Source organism: Taudactylus pleione, unplaced genomic scaffold (assembly GCF_031769625.1).
Source record: "Taudactylus pleione unplaced genomic scaffold, aTauple2 ptg000082l, whole genome shotgun sequence".
NCBI classification, from domain to species: domain Eukaryota; kingdom Metazoa; phylum Chordata; class Amphibia; order Anura; family Myobatrachidae; genus Taudactylus; species Taudactylus pleione.
In genome coordinates this window covers 2,769,646-2,789,518 of record NW_028284484.1, presented here as the reverse complement: position 1 = coordinate 2,789,518, position 19,873 = coordinate 2,769,646, and the positions used below count along the sequence as shown (strand labels likewise).

The window sequence follows — 19,873 nt, the reverse complement described above, 5'->3', positions numbered from 1 at the left end:
CCCAATTGAGCTGGTTTTGGATGAGTTGGACCGCAGAGGAAAAGCAGCCAACAAGTGCTCAGCACCTCTAAGAACTCCTTCAAGACTGTTGGGAAACCATTCCAGGAGACTACCTCATGGTGCTGATTGAGAGAATGCCAAAGCTGTTATCCAAGCAAAAGGGGGCTACTTTCAGGAATCTAAAATATAAAACATTTTGATTTAACACTTTTTTGTTTACAATATAATTCCATACATGTTCTTTCATAGTTTTGATGTCTTCATTAATAATCTATGTTGAAAATAATTTAAATAAACCAAAACCATTGTGTGTCCAAACTTTTGACTGGTACTGTATAGGGGTACACATATGGATATCAGAGGTACATTTACTAAGCAGCGCAGCTTTGGCTGGATTTCAAGAGGCGATATTAATTACAAAACCACGTGTTCTCTATTTCATATTAATGACCCTTTAAATCCAACAGCAAAAAAAGCCAAAAGGTGAGTAAACGCAACCCATAATGTCTAAATAACAGCTGGTGAATCCTTTCAAGTACCACAAATAAACCGTATTTTTAGTAATTCCTTTATGTGAACCAGGAATATAGGTACAGTCAAATAAAATAAAAAAAAGTCCACCAGAACTAGAATTATACAGTTATTCTGCTGCCAATAAAAAAAAGTGATACAAACTGTAAACAGTAATTACCTAATATGGTGGTTGAGCACCCCCTGGTGGCTTGAGTAGGTTAGTGGGTGGTTGTCTTGTATTCTCCAAAGCTATACTCAAAATACTTCCAAAATGTAAATTTTCATACTACAAAGTCCCAAGCAGCACAAGTTTGAAAACCGATAGACATGTTTACGCTAAATATTTGAAGAATAGGACCGTTTTTTTTCCTGTGTCGGAAAATAAACTTTACAGAGCCCAAAAGGACTTCGGACAATTGCTTTAAGCGCGTTAGATAGGGTTGCAAGCAAGAGCAGACATATTTTTTTTTTGTTTTAAAGCCCCTTTTTCACATTCGATCAATTTATCATTAATGTTTGGGGTCTCTTTAATGTGGATTTAAAACACCAAGTTAATTATTGTAACGAAGTGCCCCAATACGGAAAAGAGCCATTTTAACAAAAGCCCTGAGAAATAGTTAAAATATTAAAGTGATCTTTAGGTAGCGGATTTGTATCAGATGCTGTGCCAATTATCACTCTGGCAACTAGGAGATTCCCACTAGTTGCTGTAGCAACATCTGCATGTAGGAAAGCCATTTTTTTTAAATGATCAATATTCGGTTCAAATACCATTTGATCCCCCAAACAAAAAGGAAAAAAAATATCTTTACTCCAGTCATGATGTTTAGATGAAACAACATTTTACATTAATGAAATAATTCCCTATTTGTTTAGCTAAAATATATAAATTTTAACAAAATATATAATTTCCCATTTTGATAACGGTAAACAAATATATTACAGAAAATGTCATTAACTAGCTGGTTGGTGACTACTAGAGGAAATATATCAATGCTCTTAAATAAACTAGTAAATGGTTGATCTCATTGCTAATTGAAACCGTATGATCAGAAACCTGAGACTGTCAGTAGTATTTTGTATGCTGTGGTCTACTTAGATATAAGCAGTTCTCCCATACACAAGAATATAAGCACCCCAGAAGATACAACCGAAGCCTGAAAGTACATGGTATAGGTGTATTTTAGCTATGGCATGGTACAGTGATTCTGCTCACCCAATCTGTATGCCCATATCAGGCACTAGCATGGCCACCTTCCAGCCACTGGCGTGAGATAAGAAATAAGGTGTATAGATTTTAAGGGGTAAATAAATTCTGCACAATAGACACAATCGCCACTCCAGAACAGCCCATCGCGTCCACCGGTATCTCCAGTTTTTCCTCGCATCCCATAGAGATGCATGGGAGAGTTTGCAATTTCGGCATTACCATATGTGGGCAATATGCGCGGAGACGGAACATCGCATATCGCACTGAGTTGAATTGTCCCGAAGACTTCTAGATCACTTGTAAATATAAAGTAGTGAAATCTGTACGGTTTTATCTAGTTTAATATCACAGGTTAGCTTAATCACTTTGTTTTTTGTGTTGTACAAAAATTTAGTATTTTGGCAAAATAGTAAAAAATATTGCTTTTATATATATAAAAAAAAAATCAGTGATTTGGATTAGTTTGCCTGTACCGTTGTGTCCTTTTATTAATATGGGAGGGAGGTAGGTGTTCATGAGAGAGGAACAAGTCATTTTCTAAACATAGCATCGTAATCAATGTACCAGACCAACTCCCCAAAAGTGGGTTGTACACCAAAGATGGGCCATTTATTAGGATTCCTTTCCGCTCTGCTGATTAATGTTATAATCTCATTCTTTCCTTTACCCAATATCAGAACAGCAACTTTACGGGCTTTGTTAATGAGCGGGAGGCTAAGACTCATCCTGTGTAGAGGCTTTAATGGGCTCTCTGTTAATAGCACCAGTTTATCTCCTGATATTCCATCCTTGGAACCAGGGAAGATGGAGGCAGTGTGGCCATCATTACCCAAACCTAATAGCACTAGATCAAAGCTTGAATTGCTTACAACAGCAGATATCTCTTGAGCATAGGTCTCAGCGCCCATATCTTCTTCAGCACAGAGCCTCTGGTTTAGGTAGACTGGCATAGGGTGGATATTTACATAGGGGACTCTCACACGATGTAGGAGATGTCTCTCAAGGCTCCCAAAGTTAGAATCTGGGTCTGTAAATGGAACACAGCGCTCATCAACCATCCACAAGTGAGTGTGTTTCCAGGGAAAGCCATAGTGGTGCATAGACAACCTTTGAAACAAGGCAATAGGGCTGGAGCCCCCCGAGAGGGCAAGGTGGAAAACACCAGAACGCTTCACAGCGGCTTCAGCTTCCATCTGTATATCTTGTGCTAACTTCTGTATTAGTTGCTCAGCCCAGTTAGACACCATAGTATTGCCAAGAAAGTTTGACTGGGCAGAAGCAAAGGTATTTGATTTTTCCTCCATACCCATAATTTCTAAATGCTCATCTGTAACAAAACGTAAGCCGCCATGTTCTACTACAAAGTCTAGCAAATGGCCAGTCTCTGAACCTCCCGGGTAGACCCTAGGTGACTCTCTTTCTAAATTCTCCAGAAGCAGAGTCCAGAACTTCCATGAAGCTAGCAGGTTTTTTGTTGTGACGAAGGATTCCTTCTTTCCCCTATAGATGTTTGATATTAGTATAGAATAGGCGTCTCTTTCTTCAATTGGACGGTACACATAATAATCAGAAAGAGGCTGACCAAAGAGAGTTAGGTCTGGGATCTCTGATGCTGCTTGCCATTGGCTGGGCGTGATGTTTGGCCTGAATAGACTCTGGGATATTAGAACAGCTGGGAAGCCCAGGGCTCCATGTCCAATGTGGAAGATAATCTGTTTGGGTTTACAAAAGTTTTTCCCAGTGTCTCGGTTTTGTTCTTTTTGGAGACAAAAGACATTGTCCTTAAACACAACTCTGACATACGAAGTCCTCTCATCTAAATCTTTACCAGACACCAGGAGGAAGGGCACGCCTTCCCATCGCACATTATCAATATAAACAAGGACACCTATAAGGGGAAACACAATAGAGAATCAAGGTGTGAAAATAGATGGGGATCTGCCATATTTCCTTGCATTCATGTCTGTACTGGAAATGTTATTACGATCTATGTAGACTGCACTTTACATTGCACCACTAATTTAGACAAGCCGTTATACAGAGCAGGTAGGGTACGGGATGCCGGCGGTTGGGATGCCAGCAGTCACATTACCAACAGCGGCATCCAGACAGTCAGAATCCCGACCCAATTAGGAAAGTGTCCTAATCCTAACTCCACTTTTCCGGCAACCGAACCCTCCCCCAACCCCAATACTCATTGTTGGGATGCCGGTGGTCGGGATTCTGGCGGCAGAATTTCAACTGCTGTCGGGATTCTGGCTCCGGTATTCTGAGCGCTAGCATCCTGACCACCAGGATCGTAACTACATCCGACAGAGCTTTAGCAGATGCTTTCCTTAAACATATGCCAATATCACAGTACTGTATAAGCAAGTTTAAACAATATTACTTTGAATAGGTTTTCTTACTGCCCTTTGCTTGGAGATGTGCCAATGTCACTATTTGCAAACGTGACAGACGGAAGCAAATACAGAAGGAATAGTTTAAAAATAGACAATACATTTTTTTTTTTTTTAGAAGAAGTTGCTTAATATTGTATTAAAGTGTTCCTAACTTTTAAAGAAGAGCCAACTAGAAACATGTACACCAGTGCTGTTTAATGTAATGGTATCTGTTCCTTCAGAAATGGTATAGAAATGTGGAACGGTGCTTACAAAAGCTACTCACTTGCAAAGGTCTGTGTGTTGGTGAAGTAGTTTGGGTGTTTATCCATCTCCTCTCTCACCTGCGGCAGATAGTTCTGGTACTGACCAATGACAGCACTGCTAGGTTCTGGGACACGTAGGGAATCCAGTAACTCCAACTTTGCTCTTAGGACATCATCTGAATTGGTGAGATTACGCGGCACCTCCATGGCCACAGCGGTCAAGATTTCCGTCAAGTGGTTCTGGATGACATCACGTATGACGCCATATTCTTCATAAAAGCTGGTGCGCCCTGAACCAACAAAGGAAGAAATACTAATGAATATGGAAAAGAAGCTTTGTGCAAATTATTTACTGTTTAAATGGAAAAATAGTACACTTTTTTGAACAAAGTGAAATTGCCCTCATTGTCTATGGAAAGTGGGGCGAGTCTTTGTGTCCGTTACATAAATGAGAATGCAGCCTTCTTGCTTCATTGACAACATCATGGGGGATCCTATGGAACAAAGTCTGCATCAACATGACTACAAGAGATACTGCATTGAGGTCACTTGTTTCTATAGCTGCATTATCATTTATACTGATTCAGTCTATAACAGCTGTCTCCACTATGTCCATGCTTTCATCTGTGCAAGCTTCATCTAATTCCTCTCATATTAAATAGAATACCCTTAGAGCGCATTTCCAGACAAGTATAGCCAGACATAGCTCACACCACCACCGATTGCCCATTCTCCCGAATTACTCCTACAGGTGCATGTTTTCCAGATATCCCCACAGATCCTCTGGTATAATTAGTATGGCGTGTGCATATTGTAAAATAAATCAGTCCCAATTTAGCACCCTTGTGCTTCAAACAGGAGAGGTGAAAAACATGCACTGTTAACAGAGAAATACTGGTGGAGACAGCCTAGAGAAACATTGATATTGTTTTTACAATTAAAATATGTCTCTAGACAGGCTACTAATAAAGAACGTAACTTCAATTTCATTTCGACTTTCACCAGTTTGCGTAGTGTAGAATACGCACATAGGCTCTGTGCCCGATCAGAGAATGGGCACAGGCATATGCAGATTTACCTGTATCTGACAATTAAAGCCAACTGCACCTGGAGATGTGAGATGGAGAGGGAACAAGACAGTTTAACATACACAGAGGGCATGTTTGGGAATTGTGAACAGATGCAGACCAGCACAGAGAAGCATATATGTCTGTATAAGCAATTGCCGTGTCTGAGAACTGGGGCGCATTTACACTGATGTTGAAAATGACGGTCGCCAGCACAACCTTCTGATTGGTGAATTGCGATTTCATCTCCAAAGCTGATAAGTGCTCTCTTCTTTTAAAAAAACAGGACAGTAAGTAACTGCAAGATATGTGAAAGTCTGCACTAGTAGCAATGTCTACACTCAGCGTATGGGCATAAATACACTGTTTTTGCTTGTGGATTTTCTTTATTTATTGTAAATTATGTTTCAACTTTATAAGCTTATTTTTTCCATGGGAGCAGGGATTTAAGTAACTAACATATTTAGACAAAAAAATAAAAAACACACCTAAATTAGAGATCAGCGGATCAATATTGGCCTGGGATCTTTCCGACCAAGTTTGGATCTCAGAACAAGACAAAAAGCCATCTTACACGGACAAAATGTCAACTTTCATGAATATATGTGCCTAGATGTCCATGAAAGCTGACGTTTTGTCTTATTTTGAGATCCAAACTTGGCAGGTAGATCCGAGCCAAAACTGAACAGATTAAAAAAATTATCATTATATTATTTATATATATATATATATATATATATATATATATATATATATATATATATATATATATATACATATACATATATATATATATATATATACATATACATACACACACACACAGTCAGGTGCATAAATATTGGAACATGGACAGAATTTTCATATTTTGGCCTCTATTCACCACCACAATGGCTTTGAAATGAAACAAACAAGATGAGCTTTAACTGCAGACTTTCAGAATTAATTTGAGGGTAATTACATCCAAATCAGGTGAACAGTGTAGGAATTACAATGGTTTCTATATGTGCCTCCCACTTTTTAAGGGGCCAAAAGTAATGGGACAAACTAAACAATCCTGAAACTATTTTTCACTTTTTAATACTTTGTTGCAAATCCTTTGCAGGCAATTACAGCCTGAAAAACCAAGATAGAAAGAAATAACCAAGCCCCAAAAGGGAAGTGTGTATCAACTACTAATGAATATATGAATAATTAAAATTGAAATGGACACAGCTGCCTACCACCTGGGAGTATGCCACCACTCCCAATGATCACAAGGGTGCCCAAAAATGCAAAGAATAGAAAAAGGTGGGATGGCGCTAGTGTTACATGTAAAACATATATAGATGGATTATAATTGCATAAAATATTTATTATAGATCAATATACAATACTGTAAAACAATAGAGACAAAATTATCAACATGTATAAATAAAATAATTGTACTCTGCACCTGAATAATCGTATTGCCAGTCAGTATAATGTAGCAAATAATGTGGAGATGACAATGAAAGAAGGGATATTAAGATATCTATTCCCAAATGGCTGGCAAATGTACCGCTGCAAAAAAGTATTAGCCTGGTTAAGATAGACCAAAGTAGGATCCGTATATGATGAATAAATGAATAGAGCAAAAAATGAATAAAAGTCAGTCAGTTGAGTAAAATAATCCGGATGGCATATGGGTAATCCTGTGTAGAATGAAAACTCACATATATTCGCTCACCCCAAGGCAATGATGGTGTGTTGCTCCAGGAATGGATGCAGTGCCAGCCTGATGGTGGAAGGCCGGTACGCAGCTGGAGAATGCCGAGGAATGTGTAGGATAAATGTGTGCGCCAGGGGAAGCTGGCCGCTCTGGCGGTCGTAGGTCACAGCCTGAACCCCGCTGTGAAGGCTGGAGTCAGTGCGATAGTGGAATACCCAGCAGTGGGGTTGCTCTCTCCAGAGAGATAAGGTGATGAAGCCGCGTGTGTTCCCCGCTCTGCTGAGCCGCGGCTGGCAGGCAACCTGGCGTGGCAGATGCTGAATGAAAGTCTGAAAGTCTGCCTTCTGGAAGAAGCTACTAGGTGTAGCGAAACGCGTTAAGGACTACAGAATAAGATCACCATTATTTTGTGCATTTGCACTTTGATTAGATCTATATTCCATCAATGAGCTGACTCATCTATAGCATTCAGCGTCTGCCACGCCAGGTTTGCCTGCCAGCCACGGCTCAGCAGAGCGGGGAACACACGTGGCTTCATCACCTTATCACTCTGGAGAGAGCAACCCCACTGCTGGGTATTCCGCTACCGCACTGACTCCAGCCTTCACAGCGGGGTTCAGGCTGTGACCTACGAACGCCAGAGCGGCCAGCTTCCCCTGACGCACACATTTATCCTACACATTCCTCGGCATTCTCCAGCTGCGTACCGGCCTTCCACCATCAGGCTGGCACTGCATCCATTTCAGGAGCAACACACCATCATTGCCTTGGGGTGAGCGAATATATGTGAGTTTTCATTATACACAGGATTACCCATATGCCATCCGGATTATTTTACTCAATTGACTGACTTATTCATTTTTTGCTTTATTCATTTATTCATCATATACGGATCCTACTTTGGTCTATCTTAACCAGGCTAATACTTTTTTGCAGCGGTACATTTGCCAGCCATTTGGGAATAGATATCTTAATATCCCTTCTTTCATTGTCATCTCCACATTATTTGCTACATTATACTGACTGGCAATACGATTATTCAGGTGCAGAGTACAATTATTTTATTTATACATGTTGATAATTTTGTCTCTATTGTTTTACAGTATTGTATATTGATCTATAATAAATATTTTATGCAATTATAATCCATCTATATTTGTTTTACATGTAACACTAGCGCCATCCCACCTTTTTATATTCTTTGCAATTACAGCCTTAAGTCTGGAACGCATAGACATCACCAGATGCTGGGTTTCATCCTTGGTGATGCTCTGCCAGGCCTCTACTGCAAATGTCTTCAGTTCCTGCTTGTTCTTGGGGCATTTTCCCTTCAGTTTTGTCTTCATCAAGTGAAATGCATGCTCAATCGGATTCAAGTCAGGGGATTGACTTGGCCATTGCATAACATTCCACTAGCCTTAGAAAACTCTTTGGTTGCATTTGCAGTATGCTTCGGGTCATTGTCCATCTGCACTGTGAAGCGCCATCCAATGAGTTCTGAAGCATTTGACTGAATATGAGCATATAATATTGCCTGAAACACTTCAGAATTCATTCTGCTGCTTTTGTCAGCAGTCACATCATCAATAAATACAAGGGAACCAGTTCCATTGGCAGCCATACATGCCCACTCCATGACACTACCACCTCCATGCTTCACTGATGAGGTGGTATGTTTTGGATCATGAGCAGTTCCTTTCCTTCTCCATACTCTTCTCTTCCCATCACTCTGGTACAAGTTGATCTTTGTCTCACCTGTCCATAGGATGTTGTTCCAGAACTGCAATGGCTTTTTTAGATGTTGTTTGGCAAACTCTAATCTGGTCTTCCGGTTTAAGTGGCAAACCAATGGTTTACATCTTGTGGTGAACCCTCTATATTCACTCTTGTGAAGTCTTCTCTTGATTGTTGACTTTGACACATATACACCTACCTCCTGGAGAGTGTTCTTGATTTGGCCAACTGTTGTGAAGGGGTTTTTCTTCACCAGGGAAATAATTCTTCTGTCATCCACCACAGTTGTTTTCCGTGGTCTTCCGGGTCTTTTGGTGTTGCTGATCTCTCTGGTGCGTTCTTTCTTTTTAAGAATGTTCCAAACAGTTGATTTGGCCACACCTAATGTTTTTGCTCTCTCTCTGATGGGTTTGTTTTGATTTTTCAGCCTAATGATGGCTTGCTTCACTGATAGTGACAGCTCTTTGGATCTCATATTGAGAGTCGACAGCAACTGATTTCAAATGCAAATGTCACACCTAGAATCAACTCCAGGCCTTTTACCTGCTTAATTGATAATGAAATAACGAGGGAATAGCCCACACCTGTCCATGAAATAGCTTTTGAGTTGATAGTCCCATTACTTTTGGCCCCTTAAAAAAGTGGGAGGCACATATAGAAACCGTTGTAATTCCTACATCGTTCACCTGATTTGGATGTAATTACCATCAAATTGAACCTGAAAGTCTGCAGTCAAAGCACATCTTGTTTGTTTCATTTCAAAGCCATAGTGGTGGTGAATAGAGGCCAAAATATGAAAATTCTGTCAATGTCCCAATATTTATGCACCTGACTATGTATGTATGAATAATAAAAAAAAAAAAATATATATATATATATATATATATATATATATATTATATATATATACACATACATACATAAAATATATATACACACACACACTTACAGATATGTCCTCACACACCAAGCGAGACTCCCGGTGTGAGTGAGCCACGACGAGTGGTGTAGCGTAGCAACTTTACATCTTATTCGCAACGGAGGCGCAGTGAAACACCACTCAATCTGTACCAGAGATGATGGGCTGTGACTTTAACCGTGCAGTAATTCGTTTTAAATATGTACTAAGTCGCAGCTACTGCATCGTAGCACTAAGTATACAGACTCATGAGCTTATTCACACACAGATGTACAAGTACCACCTATCAAATTAATTAGTGCAGTCTCGTTAAGCTGTTTTATTGCATCTGATCTTTTCACTTGCGTTACTGATATACACATAACAGCGAAAAAGACGCTCGGTGCAAGTCAATTCACACGGGACCTGGTGCCCTGAGAAGCGCTGTATGGCTGGACTGCAGCAATAGTGTATGAGGACGCACCTGTATAGGGACAATAAAATTGCTGCTCGCAGAATCTCTGCAGGCAGTAATTTCTGTCATGTATACAAACCCTTTAAATGCTACACAGCCCTCATTGTTTTTCTTATTAACTAATGCTGGCTGCATGAGTGACAACTGATCGGGAATCACATGGGGAAAAAAAAAAAAACGTTTACCTTGAAAAAAACAAACAAACATCTGATCAAAATTGATTATCTTTTTATGTGCAGATTAGCAATTGGCATATGTTCTCCATCACAGACTACCCACTCAGCATGGGGCCTCTCCTGACCAGTCCATTTGACCTAACCGCCAAAGAGGATATTTGCACCTGGCTATAGGTACTATTTTCAGCTACTGGCCAATAGTTTTTCATAAAGTATAACTAAAGCCCACCTGGCCAACCGCTGACACCTGAGCTTTCAAGAGGGTGTTTTCTAGACCAAAGAGATTCTATACATTTCACAGGTTTTCAAATACCTTTAGCATCAACCATTTCCTTCATGACAATCTCTACTCGGGCCACGTGCTGTCTGTTCCAGATCGGCTCTAGGTGCTTTTGATTGCGACGTCGGAAAGGCAGAATCTGCTCAACAGTCTTTAAAAAGAAACGCCAGTTGTTGAACAAGTGAGTTTAGGGTAATTTAGTATATTATATTATTAACATTTTGGTTGTATATGGAAAAATGTAAATGTATGAATGAAACATAGAAACAACTCCTCATAATGCGGTCGCAGTTACCTGGAATTTCGCATACACACTGATACAATATACGGTGAGGTGTGCCCTTGGTCTAAGCCATTTATTACACAAAGCGACACAATAGAATATTTGCTCAGATGTAAAGCTGACCTTCCTTATATTTACAAACAAGCACAGAAAAAGGGAAGGGTATTAGCTAGCTAAAGATATAGATGCAGATATCTGCATTTGTGTCCTTATTTATTTTTTCTATACACTCCAACCCAGATTTGGATAAGATTTGCCTCTTGAGAAAATATATACTGTAGCTACCTATTTCATATATGGAGTCCCATCATGGATGTATAGGAAGCCATTCATGACCAACTCTAGTTTAAAAATGACCCAATAATTGCCAAAATGGCTTCAAATGCTATGCAAACATGTAAAGAGTAACAAAAGGTTATGTATGGTGGTTCAGTAAGTATGTAAACAAGACCTCTAACGTGTATAAAGTCCTCCATTTCATTCTAATTTCCCACCAGGCAAGAGCAGGTAGGCCACTGCCTCCCCTCATGGCCATTAGACTGCATCTCATATCAGTCATACTGTCCCAGCATCAATTGTAAGATGGCTGGGCTGGCGGAAACATGGTCAAACATTGAGGTGTGCAGTGTGATCAGATTTCTGTGTCTAATGGACACCAGCAGCTGAAATCATCTCCAGCCTGTCGAGGTGTACGGTTATAACCTCATGTCACAGAAACAGGCTTGGGTTTGGTGCACTGCCTTTGATAATGGCAGGACAGACGTTCAAGATGAGCAGCGATCCGGCCAGCAAAGCACATCCACTACAGATAACAATTTGTCATGGAAGGTCTGATTAAGAAGGACAGACGCATTCGAGTTAGCAACTGGGGTACAGGAATAAGTGTTCATGCTGGGTACCGAAGCAACTCACGGAAGTTCACAAAACCAGTCGGATGGGATTGTCTCTCATGCACTTGACGTGGTACCATGAGGAGGGACTGCACTTCCTGCAGCGTATTGCTACGTGATGAAATGTGGGTGTATCATGTGACACAGGAGACTAAGCAAGCATCCATGACATGGAATTACACACCATCCCCACCTTCAAAAAAAATCCATCAGCAAAGGAGGTCATGGCGACCTTGTTTTGGGACCACAAGGGCGTGCTCTTGTGGATTTAGTGCTCACGCCAGGGCCGGAGGGCGGCAGAGCACCTGGGGTAAAAATGGGTACCACCATGCGTGTGCAGCTGAAAGAGGTGTGTGGCTACTCGAAAAGGGGGCTGGCGTTAATACGCACCCTCTTTCCGTCACTGCGAGGGGCATGCCCAGCACTCCCCGAGATGCTGGGCAGCCTCGAAGTCCTCCCCGCAGAGTGAAAAGATGCAGTGCGCATGACTGTTTCACTGTAACCTCTCCCATTCGCGGAGCACTGCGGCCTGAATGTGAGGACAGCAGCCGACTGGCTGTTTCAGCTGGGCGTCGCCATAAGGGCAGGGCGCATTTTAGCATTTCAAAATTTTAGCTAGTTGCTCAGGGTTAATTTGTCAAAAACGACCTCTGTTGCTGTGAGTGGAAGCGTCATATTGCTGCACGATAGGCCAGGCCACACTCAGCCAACTGCATCCACGAGATGTTACGATGCTACAATTGGGACGTACTGGGACCATCCTCCCTAAAGGCCTGACCTGGCACCTAGTGGTTTCCATCTCTTTAGGCCTTTGATAAAGCACCTGGGTGGAAGGCGATTCGCAATCAACGGTGAAGTCATTGTGTGGCCGGAGGCCGACTACACGTGATTAAAATGGCTGCCATGGCACTGAAGGGATTAACCCTCATGCCGCGGTACCATTTTTAAAAGGACCTTTAGGCGCAGTGCGCCACGTACTTTGAATGTATATGTAATGTGTTTGAACAGGTTATATTCAATGAGCTGTGCGCTGTTGTGGAAATGTACTTTTAAATGTATAGCCTATGCACTTATAAGGAACGTATAAGTTATAAGGTTTAGAAGGCTGTAACAGTTAGAAGCAAATGGCTTTTGAGACATTCTCACCTCTTAGAGATATGTTAATTATCCTGACGTAGATGCCAAATCCTTTGTTTCTAGCACTTTCATTGAAATGCGGGCTAGGAAGGCTCCGGTGTGTCTGTTTAAAATACCCTGCAAGTTTGGGGAAAACAATTTGTTTGGGTTTAAGGAGCTCTTATTAGATTGAGCTTCCTAGGAACTGGAAGGAAAGCCGAACTGGTTTTATGCATTGTTCCTCAGTATTTGAAAGAATGAATGCAATTTATCAGTTCCTGTGAAATGCTATACTTTACAGTTTGAGAGACAATCTATGCTAAGTTTGTGTATTTTAGGAAAGCCAAATGTTTTTGGGTGGTAACGAGGAAATTTAGTTATTTTCTGTGAAATTTAAGATTAATTTATTTATATCTTGTGAGATAGCATGATTGGCTAAGAGGAACCCAGGGTGGACTTACCCCCTATGGTAATGTGTACTGGAGTGGCATAAAAGAGGGCATGTGAGCCCTGTATGTGTACATCCGTGTATATTCTTTGTGGAGAAGAACTGCTGAACATCTTTGTACCATATGCTGACTTTGAGCAATAAACAACTTGCCTTACTACAATTGCATCTGCCTCCTGCGACCAACAGAATTGCGCCAAACGCTATTCCGTTCTCCTACTGTTCAGGGTTGAGCCGAGCATCTCCGAAGCTCAAGCCCTCTGGCCGCTACCGTGCAGAGCCTGGTCCATTGCGAGGGATCAGGAGGAGTCAGCCAACACCAATCAGGGGATGTGGCCGCAGTTAGTCGACGCATACACAGCAGTAAGCGGTTCCAAACACCAACGAAAGGAGTTTGGTGGTGGCAGCATCATTACGCCCACGGCGCAGTGGGTGGAGTCAGTGACAGGCGATCACTGACGGTAAGCGGGAATCCCTGATGCCCCAAGTTCCAGTGGGGATCGAAACCCCAATCTGTGATCGGGAGTCGGCAAGAGGGCATCTGGTCACACATGCCGTCATATCCTGGCTTCAGGTGCTTGACATTGATTTCTTCTATGCATGGATAGGTGTCTTGGTGTACCATTGAAATAAATGCTTAGACAAGTGTGGGGACTATGTGGAAAAATAATCTGTACCAAGGCCATACAATTGATTATACGAATATATGTACAAGTTGAACATATTTACGCAATGAGAGCTTGTTACCATATTTATTGAACAACCTTCGAATAATTCTATCAAGGCAGCATAAGAAAATATAGCCCAGTAACACTGACTAGCTGCACACACAATAATGGCATAAGTTTATCAATGGGGTGGTTGCATAAAACATTTTCTCACCTGCTTCCCAAGGTAATGATCCACCCGGTAGATCTCTTCTTCTTGGAAGAATGTTTGCAGATCACTGGCCAGCTTCTGGGCAGACTCATAGTCATGACCGAACGGTTTCTCCAGCACCACTCGCAGCCATGCGCCAGGGGGCGGCCGGCAGCTGGCATTGATGTTTCGAGCAATATCGGCATAGGCAAACGGTGGCACTGACAAATAGAAAAGCCTACCGGCCTCGTGGAGCCCCTCTTCTGCTAATGAGCTTAGGATGTCATGGTGCAGTGCTGTATAGTTCTCTGCGGTCTTAAGTTGTCTGTAGCGGGTTAGCTTCAGAAACTGGTCCTTCACGAGGGCGCACCTGTCAGGGGTAACATCTCCAGGACAGCTAAGAGACTTCAACGCGTTAAACATTACAGTCTCTGCTTTTTCCGGGGGTGTCAGAGCAGCTCCATGAAAGCTGAAGCTGTGGCCTCTAGTCACCTCATTCAGATACAGCTGGAAAAGACCCTGCCATAGGTACTTTTTAGCCAAATCCCCGGTAGCTCCAAGAAGGACAACAGATACGTGTCCTTTGTTCTCTTTGCAGGAGACAGCAACAGCGCCAACCAGGAGCAACCCACACAGCGTTCTCAGCTGCATAGTGATGGGCATTTAGTTGCTGAAAATAGAAAATCAATAAAAGATTCAGTGAACAGAAACAAAAAATGTGTATTTAGCAATTCCAATGTCATATACCTTATAGAAATAGGTACACAGAGAGTGCTACGTTATGCATTAAACCGTAACAAGGAACATAAGAGGGTCATTTGCTTTTTACAAACCTAATCGCCACAAATTGCTCTTGGCATAGCTAGATTGCTGTTGAGGTCTCTACACGTAAGCAAATAACCTTTTATTCACGAATACTTGAAGTCCACAAATTAATCATTGAATACAATTAAACAAAAAGCTCTGACTCTCAGCCAAGTCTCAGACTCCATTACGGAGAAAACAACGTTATTGGATAAGATGCAAAGATTAATAGGAGGTATGTAGATGAATGGCAAGGGTATCACGGGGAATAAGCTTCAAATAGACAATGGTCCATAACCCTAAAAGCAGGACACAAATAATGTGCAATTACCCCGACAGCATTAGAGCTGTGTAGTATATGTTATTCTAGGTACATGTGACTTACGTGTAAAAATATATATTTTGTGTTCTGCAATTTGCAAATTTATAAGAGGGAGGGGGTGATTCCTTTTAGATTGAGCTGCAGAGAGTCCCTGAGACACAGACAGCAGGAGAGACCCCCTGGATTCTACAGTTGCCAATTTTGAAATAAAAACTGCAGGGTTTACAATGCTGCCCATCCACTAGCAGACCATAGAAACGACAGCACGATTACAACATTGTAAACGTGCAGTCGTGTCATGTCTGTGATAAGCATACACTGAACGAGCAGTTGTTCAGTGCAGGCTCAATCAATCATCTAATGGGGTAGAGGGTGCGGAGGGTGCGCTCGCCCTATGGGTGTAATGCTGGAGTACTAGTGTGTTGTGGTCTTTTGTGTTCGATGTTGTTTGTGGAGTGATGGGGTGTAGGGAGGGAAGGGGGTCTAATGGACTGGAGGTGGTGGGTGAGGAAATGAAGACAGAGGCAGAAATGGGGGCCAAAGGGTTTATTGGAAAAAAACAGTACTAATCCTGTTCGGTCCCAGGCACCCCGGTGGGGTGAGCAATCCACTTGGGGGTGTGTGTGGGTGGAGACTGGGGAGGTGAGTGGACCCTTTTAGGGGGCTCCTTTCCATGCAGTTCAATAGACCGGCACGTTGCCCCTGCTGGACCTTTGGTCAACAGTCTTAGGATGTCTCTGGCAACATGCTGAACCTGACGTTATCGTCAGGTTGACCAGCATGTTTGCACGATGATAGATGTCTAAACGACCAGTGGGCACGCGCATCACTGGTCGTTTTAGACATTTTTGCAAACGACTGAACGATAACGATAGTTCAACCTAATCGTCTAGTGGATGGGCAGCATTAGACTGGTATGAATGGTGCATCTGGAAGGTAACACTTATTTCCAAGTACTAATTTAAACCGTAGGCTCATGGTGCTAACACAATAATCTGCTCATTCAGCAACCAGATCAGTCAGCAATTAAGAAGCATGCAGGGTCCGGTCACTGAAGCAACTATATAACACGGTAAAGAAACCGTTCACTTCTACTGTAGGTCGGCCAGTAACCTAATGCTGGGTACACACTAACAGACAGATATATTGGGCGATCAATTGATCGGCCAATATATCTGCTGCACGTCTGCCAGTGTGTACCAGCGATATGGACCGATATGTCTGCAGACCGCCCGTACACACACAGCGGCAGCAGCGGGGAGGGGGACTGGACATGCCCCCACCCACTGGGACACACCCCCTGCTGCAGCATGCAGAGGATGGCCGTTCCTTGTGTATGAACGAGCATCATCTGCAGATATATCTGTCAGGTGTGTACCCACCATAAGACAGAGACATCGGGCACTATCTCAGTGGCGGTATCCGGTCTAAAGATCTACAGTAAAAAGTTAGACAATGATAGACACCAGATGTTAGACAGGCAATAGGTCGACAGGTACTTACCCCAATGATTAGGGTTAGGCACCAAGGGGTGGGTTAGGGTGAACATTAGGGTTAGAAAATACACGTGTCGACCATTTTCATGTCAACCTTTTGACCATTTGTACCTGTCGACCTTCTTACATGTCGACCTTTTGCCTGTCTAACATCTGGTGTCTATCTAGACATTGTCTACCTTTTTACTGTAGATCTTTCAATCCATAACAATCTGTGGCTATGGCTAGCAACATCCATACACTGTTTGAAGTGTATATATTTGCCAATAGAAACTTCAGCAACAATATCTGGATGACTAAGGGCAGCAACAGTCATACACTGTTTGCAGTGTATATTTCTGCCAATAGTAACTCTTTCATATAAGGTTTAAACCATACTTGCCTACTTTTGAAAAAGTATTTCAGGGAGATTGTGAAAGTAAAAGTGGCACATTCACTAGACGATCTACTCCCTGTCCAATCTCTAAATGATTTTCCCTTGAAATTTTATCTTTCAGTCTGAACGATTTACAAACTATCTTTAATAGATCAAGTGAAATTGACCTGCATGTTCGGTCGACTGACGAGACGATCAAACGACCAGCGGGAGTGCGCATCGTTGATTGTTAACGACCAAACACTGCACGATTTATAAACGAATTTTAAACGATTGAACGATAACGACGTCATTATCGTTCAATCGTCTGCTAAAATCTTGTAGTGGATGCCCCCCTTAACACCTATGAGCGCGGCGGTAAAGTGGGTGTGTACTGCTACATCTGAGGGGCGTGTCATAAACTTGACATACATCCAAATGTAAATGAGCAACAAAGCAGTTAGTAAGATCTACTTGTTGATGAAAACACAATGATACTTTTCAGAAAGTTACAGTTGAGTATATAGGAAAGGTTCCTGGACTGCACACCCTGAATATATATGATGGGAAGTGCTACCTGATGAGACTAATTGCAGGCACAGAAACAGACAAATCTCAGGTGCACAACTCCAAATTACTGATAATATATAAATGCAATACAATTTTGCAATCAATAGAGGTTTTTAGCATAATCATGGCCAAGCTTATGGGCCTACCCACCATATCCAGGTAACCTCTTTCGGGTAGGTCCCTAACATATTAGGGTTCAAATCCAGAGCGCAGGACACCCCCAAACTGGCCCAGCTAAGCCACCCCAGGGCACCGCCATAGTAAGAAAAGTGCAGTGTAAAAGAGATAGTTAAGAGCAGCCACAGCTGCATATAAAGAATGAAAATAAAAAAGTGAGGTACATGTATAATAAACACTGATGGGTTAAAAATGTGTTATAATAGAAAAATGTGTTATAATGCGGTGCCCTGAAACAGAACAACAAAAGCAATCTGGGGGTACCCATGCCCCAAAAATGAACCAAAGTTGCACTACAGTATATAAAACTCGTAGGACTTACCTAGAATTGTGCCTAATACTAGAGTGCATATACATTACCAGACTCCATGCTTTTAAACCAATAAGGAAGCGTGCTAATCCAGACTGGGGGCATCTCCTTTCCCTCAGGTGTGCAATAAAGCACATTAAATGGAGTATATAGGAAAGATTTCTGGACTGCACACCCTGAATATATATAATGGGAGGCGCTACCTGATGAGACTAATTGCAGGCACAGAAACAGACAAATCTATTACAGTGGTGCCCATGGAATAAACTAGTACTTTTTTATTTAAAAAAAAAATAATCAATAAAACTGTAAACAGTGCAAAATTTTTTTAAAAAAATGCTTTATTCTAATAAAGCATTTTTTATGCTTTTATTCTTGTAACAATATTTGATGATGGCATTAACAGGATATAAAGTACCCCCATGCTTGATAAATAGGCTCATCCATCAGGTGTTAATGCTAGCAGTATTTATTTTTTTTTTTTTTAATAGGGCAAAGTGAAAACAAATCCTATTGCTGCAGAAAATACCAATTTTCACAAGTAAACAAACTTTTCACCCTTTGAAAAATTAGCCGCTGTGTTCTGTACCCAATGACCCAAGGATGCAGAGTATAGAGAAGAGAAATACAGCTGGGAGGAACCTCCCCCTTATTATCATGCAGTACGGCACAGCCCATCAAATTGTGCCACATCATTAAAGAGGGCCCTCAGCAGTTATAGGACATAGAAACAGGCACCTTACTATAACCCCTACTGTTTCTGTATTTGTAAGTCATGAAATCATGCAGCATTGGAAATTATGAGGCTATATTATTTAAAAACATTATAAGCAACAAGGTTTTGTAAATAAACAGGAATAAACCGAAAGCAGGAGTTTTTCGTTTGGGAATTTAAGATTAAGAAAATTATAAAGCTCTGCATTGTCTACACAACAGAATATGTTATTCCTGTTACACAAGTAACATTATTAAAGTAACAGGACGACATCACAAACGAACAGTTATTTACAATTTATAAACAGACTGTAGTCAATTTTTTTTAGTATAAACAACATTATTTGTAGTAATATACTGTTATTAGAGGAGAAACAGGTTATCCAGAAAGCTCCAAAAAACAGACAAGGGAAAAATAATAAAAATAAAAGTTAAATACTTGCTGCTGTTTGTTAATAACGTTACCCGCAGATACAGTAACAAACATTTTCCCATACACTTTCTATAAAGATTCTGCTAAACAATTTGATGAGGGGGGAATGGAAGGTGCATCCTGGGAAAACCTGCAGTCCCGAGCATTCCGGGTAAGAGACTGTGGCGAAGATGTATCAAACCTTGGAGAGAGATAAAGTACCAACCAATCAGCTTCTAACTGCTATTTTACAGGCTGTTTGAAATATGGCAGGTAGGAGCCAATTGGTTGGTACTTTCTCCCCAAGGTTTGATACATCTCCCCCTGCACAGCTAAAAATATATACTCATACCATGGGCATGGAAAATCATGTGTGGAAAATCATATTTTATTCAAAATAAATGCTACAATATGCTTAAATAACTCTG

At 41.4% G+C, this 19,873-nt stretch overlaps 1 protein-coding gene across 3 annotated transcripts in view; it reads right to left on the bottom strand.

Moving 5' to 3' along the window:
- Nucleotides 1–223: 223 nt before the first annotated feature.
- H6PD (hexose-6-phosphate dehydrogenase/glucose 1-dehydrogenase) overlaps nt 224–19,873 on the bottom strand; it is a 37,071-nt gene continuing 17,421 nt past the window's right edge. For all 3 annotated transcript variants that reach the window (XM_088468228.1, XM_088468230.1, XM_088468229.1), the window contains 4 exons: nt 14,310–14,955; nt 10,724–10,841; nt 4,391–4,660; nt 224–3,611 (listed from right to left, as the gene is read on the bottom strand). In XM_088468228.1, the coding sequence (XP_088324354.1) occupies nt 2,254–3,611; nt 4,391–4,660; nt 10,724–10,841; nt 14,310–14,948 (2,385 nt within the window). In that variant the 5' untranslated portion in view covers nt 14,949–14,955 and the 3' untranslated portion in view covers nt 224–2,253. The remainder of the gene's footprint in view (nt 3,612–4,390; nt 4,661–10,723; nt 10,842–14,309; nt 14,956–19,873) is intronic.